Raw genomic sequence first — 12020 nt, 5'->3', positions numbered from 1 at the left:
AGGTTCAGTGTAAACGGCACCGACCTGGGAATAACCCGGATTGAAGCACAGTGTGTACGGTGTCTGAAGCCGAGTCCGAAGCGGGATGAACCCGTGTTCAAAATCCCGGGTCGGACGCGGGATTTGGGTGTAAAAGTGGTATTAAAGACCAGTCTGAAGAACCTGGTTAAACACCCCTGCATATAAGACAATATGAATGAGTAATGGTTAATATAAATAGCTGAAATAGAACACACTTTAACTGTCTAGAACAAATGTTTATACATCTTAATACCGAATTGTATCATTCTTCACTTAGTTTCTACTATTACTCTAAATGAGTTAAGAACAAATCTAAAATGTTAATAGTATAAACTGCTGACATGCAATATATAAAATAAAGAAATATCTTGTCACAAAGAGCTTACAGAGGGGATTATGTAATAGGATCCAAGATTTATAGACGTGATTTCTGCAAATTTGCTGCTAAATTTAAAGTGGTAATCAGTTATAATGCAAAACCAGCCTTATAACTGAGCGACGCTTTAAATTTAGTGGCAAACTCACCAAAATCACCCCAGTTCTGTGAACTCAAAACTTATTAACCCCTGTTTACAGTCTGAGGGGTAAATTTACTAAAGGTCGATTTCAAGTGATTTTAATCAGTTTCAAATTGCTCTAAATCGATCAACATCGATGTGTATTAGGGGCTAAATCACACATTTACTAATACTTCAAAATCGATATCAAAAAACGCCTGTTAGTAAATGTGTGATTTAGCCCCTGAAACACAACATCAATGTTGATCGATTTTGATCGTTTTTAAATTGTTTGAAATCCAACTTTTGTGAATTTACCCCTGAGACTCTATCAGCCGTTTATACAGAAAGGAACATAAGGCTGCAGACAGCTCTGCTGAGTTCTGGTACTGGGAGGGGGCCTGGCCAACTCTGGGAGGTGTGGTGCCAGACCCCCGTCTTACAAAAAAGTAAAAATATAATAAGGTACATGGGGCGCTGGTGTCCGTGGGGACTCAGGTGTTTTGGAGAGGGGTAGGGGGGGTGTGAGTGCGATCGCTCCCCCCCACACAGGGAGAGAGAGGACTGACTGCTGTTCTTTAATCCCTAGCCACAACTGCAGCAATCAGTCCCCTCTCTCCCTGCCTGAAGTGCTGCATCTTGTTACGGGGCATGGAGGGTGAGGACAGGCTGCTGGAAATGGGGACTTGCCGTGCCCTGTGAGGGGTATCTGAAGTCTCTTTCAGGTTTTCTTGATGTTAATCCTGTTCTGCTTGTCTACCTAAGTGGCACCAGCAGGACCATTGAGAAAGCCGTGGAGCCAGGATACTAAAGGGGAGGTGTGGGCAAATTTGGGAGCTGTGGCCATATCCACTTCGGAAAATTAATGGACATTACTATTCCCCTCAGGAACAGGGCTGGGCCCTTCTAATAAGCCTGGGCGCGCGTAATTAGTTCAGACAATGTCACTGTATATTTTAAAATAAATGTATACATCTATTTACTTAACTGAAAAGCCATATCACACTATTCTCTGTCCTTCTTTACACCTTCCAGTTTTTGAATTGGGTCATAGGCCCAGATCTCTTATGGAGAACCGCCTACACGAGACCAAGGACCTCATTCAGAGCCGGTCGCACAGAGCGTGCGGTCGGTCTGAATGAGGGGAGGACCTCTTGAATTTTCAAGACGTCCTCCTTTGCGGTGGTAAGGCTGTGGGTTAACACCCACAGCCTTACGACCGCCTAAGGTGATGGTCGCGATGGTCAAGACCATTGCGACCATCGGGGCTTACGACGAGACCCTAGGGTAGGGTCTCCCTTGTCGTAAGCCCCGGAGAGCTTTCGGCTCTGTCTGAGCCGGAAGCTCTCCACTGACATCACTAGTGATGTCAGTGGGGCCTCCCCCAAACGGTAGGCGTTCCCATGGGAACGCCCCGTTTGGGCTGCCACCCCCCTGGCACGCCTTCCAAACGGGGCGAGCTGTCAATCAACATCGACAGCTCACCCCCTTTGGATCGAGGCGCTGTCGGTCGTAGCGGGTCTCACGCATGCACACGCCGGCACCGGCGTGCGCATGCTCTGTGGGGGGCCATCGACCCGGTCCGAGCGCATCGGCGCTAACGGCCGGGTCTGAATGACCCCCCAAGTCCCCTCCTTGCATATATCTTTGACAATCAGGAATAATAAGATCAGGAAAACCTGATGGCTTGGTCACCTTCCTGTACAGTATATCAGCCAAGCTTGGCTGAATCTTGCCTATAAATGAATCCATCCCACACCAATCTCACCAGGATTCCTCTACGTGAACACACTCCATCACGGTATATTTACTCAAAAGGTTTAGCTGCTACTCACTAAATCTTTGAGCTTTTCAAACATGCACACGTTCCCCCTTCCCGGGGATTAGCTGAGTAATCAGTCGCTCCCAGTGTTTGACAGCCAGCCTTGCTTGCACTAACTGGTCCATTTCTCAAGAATAACACATGAGTTGGTGAGTTTGAGGGACTGGAGACAGGCCGAGGCTAAATAAAGACTACACACTCTCTCAAGTTTTGTTTGTGTGTGATATGAAATATCCAAGGCCAGGACTGCCATGCAGGCTCCAAGTTCTCCATATTGCTGGAGCTGGCCTCAGCTGTCGTCTTCCCCCGTCACTTTATCTTAAATATCCCCAAATGCAGACATGCACCCCGCCAGGAAATGCTGTAGCTGCTGAGAAGTCTTCATATAGATAACAATGAAATACAAAAGTACAGGCTTGGTGACAACACAGGAATGATGCATATTTAGGAGACAAACTGGGTGTTTTCAACACAGGTGTTGCAAAAATACATTGTCAAATACAGTATATGTTATGCATCCTCCTAGTACACAGAACTATACTACATTGATTATAGTATGTTTTATAATATAGTTAGGTTCCAAAACTTTTTAACAAAGGGAAATTCGTAAATTGTCAGTTTAATTTCATAAGGGGCCTATCAATTATTAGCACCCAATCAGGGGCGTTTTAAGAGAGGATAGGGCCTGTATGCAGCCTCTATATGATCCCCTCCTTTTCCGCAGCGCAGCACATTCTGTCTTTGTGCCAAAGTCTTCTGCACATGCCTAGGTCTCCGGGAACATGGTGTCCATGCAATGTTTTCAGAGACATCTCTACTGCACATGCGCAAATCACTGGGAAAATGGCCACCACACCATTTTCCCAGTGATTTCAGTCTGCAGCCTTGGATGATGCGGGACTCCAGAGAGGTAAGTATAATTATATGGGTGCAGTGTGTGTGGTGTGGGCCCCCCCTGGACCCAGAGGCTCGTGTGCACTGCACACCCTGCACCCATTATAGATATGCCATTGATCAATAGGACTCCAGGGTCAGAAGTCCTCACAACGCAAAGGAAGAGCTGCACCTTTGCGTTATAATGGCAATTATAATGGATATGGCAAACGGTAGCCAACACACTGCGAGTTGTGCCAGCGGACACCAATGCACCAAAGCAATTCAGTATTGCTCCTGTGCTGGGACAGCTTCTCCAAAAAGCAGCTGTCCCGCAAGCCATACCACTGCTACCTTCTCCACTAATTTATTGCACATGTGCACAGCAAGAACTGAAGGAGGTGAAGGTATCCGTATGGATCTCTCATCGCACTCTGGGGGGCCCAATTATCAACGATCGCTTTTGAAAATCGATCAGGACATGCCAGTAACGCCCCTGATCACTTTGCAAAGCGATGTCTTTGGCCGGATGTATCATCTGGGACATGCAGGGACATGGGCACCGAAAGGAGCCTGTCCCTGCGATGTCTCCGGAGAGCGGCCAGCCACTGCCGGGGGTGGTGCACATGCGCAGTCCCGTGGACTGCACATGCACATCCGCCTTACCCGGGGAGGGTTCCATAGGCTACAGCGGCTAACGCCACCTTCAGATGGCGTTAGCTACGGTGGCCAATATCTGGAATGCATCGCATGTGCACAAATGAGCCTCAATCTGTATACGAAGTACTACGATGCAGGGGACGCAGCTTTTTCTCACACCCAGTTCCTTTGTGCTTCATCTGCAACTTTGTACATGTTTAAAACTAATTCCTGTGTGGTTACATTAGCAGCCCTGTGTCTGTAGTACACTTAGAGGATGCAAAATTAAAGAAAAAGACAACACACTACAAATCTTGGAGCGGCTCAGGTGCTTCATATGGCGTATAGACGCTAGGTACATGAGAACACATCTGTATAGACAACTAAGGCATAGAAATATTTTCAAACAGCAAATCAACTTACGGTAACAATCCAGTAAAGTAAGGACAGCCATACATCTGAGCCCCGATTCCCCTTTCTGACGATCTGACCCGATCCGCAATCCAATCCACAGATCGGCGGCCATCGATGATCGGCAATCCATCGAAGGATCAGGGAAATTCAACATGTAAAAGATCCACAACTTGTCGATTCCGACCATTTTCGTGTCAGGTCGGGAAATCGAGATTGTTCAACTTGTTGAATATCCCTGATTCCTCTGCCATTGGCTGAACGGAGAATTGCGGCAATCAGTGCAGATGTATGGGCCCCTTAAGGTACTGGTTTTTCTGACTGAGTTTAAATGTGAACTTTACCTACATTTCTTTACATAAATATAAGTGAGCTGAGGTAAGATCATTGCACACTAGTGATTTGTTAATAGTGCTACTGTCTTCTGTTGCACATAGAGTGTAAATTAAAATAGTTTTAAAATATCGACTTATCTATAGCAACACACAGCCAATCCATTCATTAAACTAATAAATCCTGCCATACCTTTGACTCCATCGCTTGGATAATACTAGTGAGTGATACATGTGAGGAACACAGTAAGCCCTTAGTGTCACAGAAGAAATGCTATTTATCTATAAAGCTTTATAAAAGTGAAAAAAGTTACCCACCTTTTGCCTCAGCCCTCAGGGCGCAGGATTGGATGGGGGGCCAAAATATAGGCAATAATGGACACCCTGCTTAATTTGTTTCTATTAGGATATAAATGGGCCTGATTCAAGTTGTATACAAACCCGATGGTTTGCACACAACACCGATTGTTGGAGATCTGCACATGTGCAGGTCTCATTCTGCGACTGCAGCTCATAAGCAGCAGCATGAATGACATGGTGGTTTGGGGGCGGGGAATGGGCAGCGACAGCCAGTGTTCCTGAAAACATGGGCGTGCTGCTCCCCATTTTCTGGGAGCGCAGAGGCCTGTGTCTGCGTCTTCCGATAAAGATGTACTAGCCTTGGCACCGGAGCTGAGACATCCATTCTGTGTAGCCTTAAGGGGCACATCCACTAGCAGACTGTGAAACGACTGCACGATTACGGCATTGTAATGGTGCAGTCGTTTCACAGTCTGTGCTGCGCCTACACTGAGCGAGCAGTTCAGTGTAGGCACCCTCCTTCATCCCCGAACATGGCCAATCTGTCGTTATCGGCAGATTGACCAGCATGCTCGGGCGATGATTGATGTCGGAAACGACCAGCGGGAGCGCGCATCGCTGGTTGTTTCCCACATTAATGTGCACGATTTCTGCCCATTTACTGAGCCATTGCACGATTACGATGTCGTAATCGTGCAATCGCTCAGTAATGTCGCGTAGTGGATACGCGGCATGAGGCTGACCCAGATGGCCGACGCCGCGACCATGGTCTGCGATGCCATTGGGGGGGGTCTTTTGTCCTCAGACGCCTCTTGTGGCATTGGTATATGTTAACAACCTCTTAATCAGTCCCAATGTCAGTAGTTATTCTCCATAAAGTGGATTGCCCCTTTAATAACAATATTTGCCTATATTTATATTAGCAATTAGGGGATGTCCATTCAGAATTTGGAGGAAATCTCATTTAAGTAACAAATACGTAGTTTCCAGACCTGCTGAACTATATAGAAAAAGAAAATCACTGTACACAGGTCTAAGCCTCATTACATGTATCAGATGTGCAAAATAAACGCAGACTGGCCCCTGGTGTCTTGGTCTGATGTTTACATTACTCTTGTTCCTTAAGTAAACTTGCATCTTGGGCTGGAGAATGGTCCCTCCAGTGTACAGGGGTCCTATCCTGCTCCTTTGCAGCGCAGGACCCGCTCATCTGTGTGTGGGAAAGTGAAGTAACCATGATAATGATCTGCTGCCCCCTCCCTTTCCCCTCTCCCTGCTGGTGGGGTTGCACAGACTTCTTCCTGAGTGATTAGTCTGCACCCTTCACAGTTGCTGAAAGGAGATTCCTCCTGCCCTGACCCTTGTAGCTCAGCAGAACTCCAGCTAGTCAGAAGTTTTGTTGTTACTTTGTCACCTAGAAAGAGACAGCATGGATGGGAAAATCACTTAGACCGTGCAGAGCAGGACGCGCTGGGTACAAGGCTGGGCTCTGGCTCTGCGCTCTCATCCATGGACTGAGCCAGCATTAGCGCACACCGGAGGAAAGCGCAACCATGGTGCCAGTGCTGGGCAGTACCAATGCCAATCACACTGGGCTGGTAAGTTTCAAGACTTATGCTACGACAAACTTTTCTACTCCTGGTGGTTTGGTGGCAGAATCTAGCTCAGGGCGCAGCTGTGATCACTGCTACTAAGCTGCATTTATTTTGGGATACTTAGTACAGTTGGTGATGTAAGGAAATATGGTCCTCATTGCAGAAGATGTGGGCATAGGAGGACAAAATAGGGAACATTTACCGTAAGCATAATTGTACATCATGTATGTGCATGGCAGGAATGTGCAACACATTGGCACTGGATAGCCTTGCTCCAATTCGATGGTAAGCTCCTGGGACTAGTCCCATTTATGCAGTGTGATGTTATTTGATTTTCTGAGTACTTTGTTAGTACTATATAACATGCAGATAATGTGATATAGAATATACGATGATCTATGCCTAGAGTGTAAAAGCCCATGGTACTATATAACTAACCATTGCTTTTTCTACCACAGATCGCGGACAGGTTCCCCGGCAGGGAAGTGCCACCAGCCAGGAAAAGGTTGCAGTCAGCCGATGAAGTCCTGCAAGGCAGCCGTCCCCCTCCGGAGGGAGCCGGGGCAGCCTCTGTGTCTGAGCTGGGGCACACAGAGGGGCCTGCGGTCGGGGAGTGGTGCCCCTATTGCCAAGCGAAGTTGGCTGAGCTGAAGAAGCAAGCCCTGAGACTGGCCATCCCTGGCTCCACTATGGTAAGAGCACCTGGCATCCAGTGTTTGTACATTGCACCAGCACTCAGGTTTTATAGTTGTGCTTTGCTATAGCAGGTACACGAGCAGAATGTGCTATAATATTGTGGTAGAGCTTCAGCAATCACATATTTAGGCATAAACAGTATAATAGTAACATTATTCTAAAATCTGCTAGATGAATAATTAACAGCCTTTTGTGGTTAATGGGTTCTATAAGGATGAGGCAATCTGTGGCTTTCCACCTGTTAGGAAACTACAAGTCCCAGCATGCCTTGATAGAGTCCTGTCAGCCTTGTTCATTCCGAATTCTGCTGCATGTATAATCGATGTTGCTTTGTAGTATGCATGTGTATCTATATGGTCTAGTAAGCATAGGAAACCCTTGCCATTGAAATGTGGAACTACAAGTAGCAGCAAGTGCTGCCAGGGGATGCTGGCAGTTGTAGTTCCCCAACAGCTGTGTATTATCTTGATTAATTTTATTAGCACACATGCATATTATACAATATGGATATTATTATTGTTAGTACTATTGATTTTATAGTGATAAACTATATCTTTGAGTGGTCTATTTTCATGTTGAGTTTGCATGGAACACACCAAATGTTATATTACAGAAGGTGTTAATAAACGTCCAGCACTTGGTCACCTAGCAGTGTGCTCTGTACATGTAACATTTATTTTATAATTCCAAGCGAGGGAGTTCAGCCTGGCTAATTGGTAACTCCATCTAGCTAACTGTTAATATTATCCAAATGCCTGCTATTATCCATGGCACATATAGGTTGAATGGGAGTTAGGTATTGACTGTACTAGGATATATATCAGTGGCATACATGTTATTACATATACATATAGCAGTGTTTTTTTTTTTTTTTAAGTCTGCATTATCTCTTTATTTTGTATCTTCTTTAAGTGAACAATAATTGCTTGTTTAGTTTTTATGCCCTTGAGTTGTAATGACCATTGTTCTAATCTATGGCTGGTCTTTAATGCAGTGATAGTTTTAATAAGATCCCAATGCAGGGTTTACTTTGTTCATTTCTAGACTGCTGGTTTAGATAGTTTGACATACTTTGGATAGCTGATAACATAAACCCTGACACTCCTGCCACCTAGCAGAAAGTTTCCATTATAACATGAGTTTGGTTTTAAAAGTTTTCGGGCATGAAACTAAATGTAGGCAATGAGTTTTTGCAGTCTATACAAAAAATAAGATAAATGAAGGCAAGTAGAACGTTGGTTTTGAATAAGACATAAGAGATTTTACAGCAAGAAAATATAAGAACCTGCTTAGGGGATCATTCTCATTTATACTATATTTAGCTGTGTTGTATTAACATTTTGTACTACAGGTTGAGTCTCCCATATCCAAATATTCCGAAATATGTAATTTTTTTTAACATGACTGAGATAGCGAAACCTTTACTGTTTGATGATTCAATGTACACAAACTTTGTATAAGGCACAAGATTATTAAAACTATTGTATAAAATTAACTTCAGGCTGTGTGTATAAGGTGTATAGGAAACATAAATGAATTTCATGTATGTACGAAAACTTTGTTTCAGCCACAAAATTATTGAAAATATTGTATACAATGACCTGCAGACTGTTTGTATAAGGTGTATATGAAACATAAATGCATCCTGTGATTAGATTTGGGTCCCATTCCCAAGATATTTAATTATTTTATGCAAATATTCCAAAATACGGAATATTGCGATATCCAACATACCCCTGGTCCCAAGTATTTTGAATATGGGAGAATCAACCTATATTGCATTGTGCTCATCTGCTCCATTTTAAGACATAAGGGTATATGTACTAAAGTGCGAGTTTTTAGAAGTGTTGGTGTTGCCCATAGCAACCTGTCAGCTTCTACTTATCATTTATCTAGCAATTCTAGATCTAGAAGATAATTGCTAGAATCTGGTTGGTTGCTATTGGCAACATCTCCACCTCTAAAAACCTGCACTTTTGTAAGTATACCCCATACACTCCACTGGCATTGATTGAGGTGTGTGCCTTATAAGCAGAGTAATCCAAAAATTACAGTTGTTAATGTTTAATCTAATCAGAAATCCACCCTGCAGGGTTGCATTGAAAGTCTGCTGCTTAGTGCAACCCTGACCAACTAAATTTTCATATGTTTAGTTTTTAACCCTATAACTGTCATGTAGTTTAGATGTAATAGTGAAACAGAATTATAACAGCAGCTAAGGCAGGCATATCATTGTAAATATCAATCTAGACGCTATACAATTCCTCATAATAATTAAAATAAATATATAAAATGTGTCAATATGCTTTTCGGTAATGTATACCATACGCTTATTCATGTTCTATATAATCACTACTTTCCCAGCTATTGTAGTTCTGTGCAGTGTAACTAGGAGAGAGCTTTACATCCAACATAGTGCATAGGGGCAATATATGCTCTCTGATAATACAGGCAAGAGCTGAAACACCTTTAATAGCATGTAGATGAAACTTATAATTTTGTGGATAATTATTATTAATTGTATGTTGCCATATGAGTGGCTGATTAACTTGTAATGTTAAGGGCACAGCTCCTCTCCCTCTAGTAGTTATCCATTGAAGCCTCAGAGACATATAATTGTTCCACTATTTATGCTAACATCTGGTGCTCAGATAGGTGGGCAGTCACCCACCACGGCTTCCGAATATGCCATAATTATAAGCTGCAGAATCCCTCTCTGCACTTGCAGTTGTGCTGTGAATGTTTATAGGAAAGAAAACTGCTGTGACAATTAATGACAGGGTGACCCAAAGCATTTCTGTGTGATCCTAGTTCAGGAAGGAAACCGGCCCGTCCCTGCGACACAGGGGAGGGATCTGTGACAACAAAGCATTACAACATATTTTTAAGACTTAAAAGAGAGAGACACACACACACACACACACACACACACACACACACACACACACACACACACACACACACACACACACACACACACACACACACACACACACACTTCTGAGCAACTGAGAGCTGTTTATAAGTTTGAATGGCCAATAGACAGCTGAAACATACTTGCCTAGATTCTCCGCAAAGTCGGGGAGAATCCTAAATATTGGGCAGACCCCTGGACTCCCTGGAGAGTAAGCCAATATCCTGCAGCTGGCCATCTTCCTAGTGAAATGGACAGGCCAGGGGGCTTGATGATGTGATTCACTCCCGAGAAGGGACAGAGGGCCTGATTCAGAGCCGGACACTCTGACAGAGCGCTCGCTCTGAATCAGGGCCGGCCTTCTGGTATTTTAGAGTGGCCTCCTGGCCGCTCGCATAGCTGTGGGTGACCACCCACAGCTATAGCGAGCGGCCAGGAAGATGGTCGCGATGGTCAAGACCATCGCGACCATCGGGCTTGCAACGAGACCCTTGTGGTAGGGTTTCGTTGCCGCAAGCCCCAGAGAGATTTCGGCTCTCACAGAGCCGAAATCTCTCCCACTGACATCACTCGTGATGTCAGGGGGGGCCGCCCCCAAACCGAGGCGTTCACATGGGAACGCCTCCGTTTGGGCAGCCACTCCCCCGGCCCGCCCACCAAAGGGGGCATGCTGTCACTCAACATCAACAGCACGCCCCCTTTGGTACGAGACCCGGAGCGACGGTTTGCCCGTCGCTATCCGGGTCTCGCGCATGCGCACGACGGAGCCGGCTCCATCGTACGCATGCGCACAGGGCCACCATCGACCCGCTTGCGAGCGCATAGCGCTCACGAGCGGGTCTGAATCAGGCCCAGATGTCGGTAAATATGAACTCATGTGAACAGACACCTCTTTTTTCTGGGGAAACAGACTACAAAACAGAACTGTTTAAGTTTTGGAAGTCGGAGTCACAGTTTGGATCAGAAGCCTATAAATCAATCAATAAAATCCCTTTGGATCAGAAACCAAAGTTTTACCATTGTTAGTGATAACACTAGGAGTAATTAACCGTTTAATGTACTAATGGGATGTGGTATATATGTCTGTGGTATATTTCTGTGGTCTACACTCACTGGACCTTGGAATTAGAGCCGTAACTAGGTTTGTGTGAGCAATGCAGTCACACAGGGACCCGGGGGCGGCACCTTTGCTGCACCAAAGCACCTGCATGTGGCCTGCAGGGTCCCTGAAGAGGGATGCTTCGGGCTGGCACCTTGCAGGCACTTCCTAGAGCCGGTGGTTCCACCCCCTAGGATCACAGCACGGGGTTTAGGGGATGGCACAGGGCTTGTGACGGCGCTGCTTGGATTAGTAACTTGCTGATTACAGTGAGATATTCTTTGTCCTTACTCACTGCTCGCTGGGTGTATTTATGGCACGTCCAATGTTTGGATGAAGAGCAGTGAGTACGGATAAAGTTTTTTTCATAGCAATCTATTCTGAGATCAACAGTGAACACTTTGCAGTACAATACGCGGCAGCATGTATAATAATGATGCATCTCAAAACAAGTTCTAAATCCCTTTCAGAACAAGGTTTAAATTGCTGTTCCTCTCAGTTTGCTTGGTGTGTCTGTCATTTTGGGCTTTGTTTATGACAGATGCTGTCGTCAAGAGAACGTTAGAAAAATTATTTCTTTTTCCAGTGAAAATAGGTTATATGGTTTGGTACAAAATGTAACGTATGTAAAAGAATAAGACATGCCCCGCCGCAGTTACTGTTAGTCTAAATCATTTATGCTTTTACATGCATATAGTTAAACAATGGACAGAGTGGTGAACAATTAGTTCAGTGTCTAATTAGGCCACACTTTCACTGATATGCTCATTTGCAATTAGACCATATAAGTAATTTTCATGCAGGGGCAGACTCACTGCAGC

General features: G+C 44.8%; 1 protein-coding gene across 1 annotated transcript in view; it reads left to right on the top strand.

Moving 5' to 3' along the window:
- The first annotated feature begins 6402 nt into the window (after window positions 1-6402).
- The window catches only part of KIF26A (kinesin family member 26A), a 176823-nt gene continuing 171205 nt past the window's right edge, over window positions 6403-12020 (top strand). Inside the window, exons 1-2 of the mRNA XM_088455297.1 lie at window positions 6403-6493; window positions 6949-7182. Coding sequence (XP_088311423.1) covers window positions 6449-6493; window positions 6949-7182 — 279 coding nt within the window. The 5' untranslated portion in view covers window positions 6403-6448. The remainder of the gene's footprint in view (window positions 6494-6948; window positions 7183-12020) is intronic.

Source organism: Taudactylus pleione, unplaced genomic scaffold (assembly GCF_031769625.1).
Source record: "Taudactylus pleione unplaced genomic scaffold, aTauple2 ptg000652l, whole genome shotgun sequence".
Classification (NCBI taxonomy): domain Eukaryota; kingdom Metazoa; phylum Chordata; class Amphibia; order Anura; family Myobatrachidae; genus Taudactylus; species Taudactylus pleione.
The sequence above is the reverse complement of the archived record's forward strand: the minus strand, read 5'-3'. Positions and strand labels throughout refer to the sequence as shown.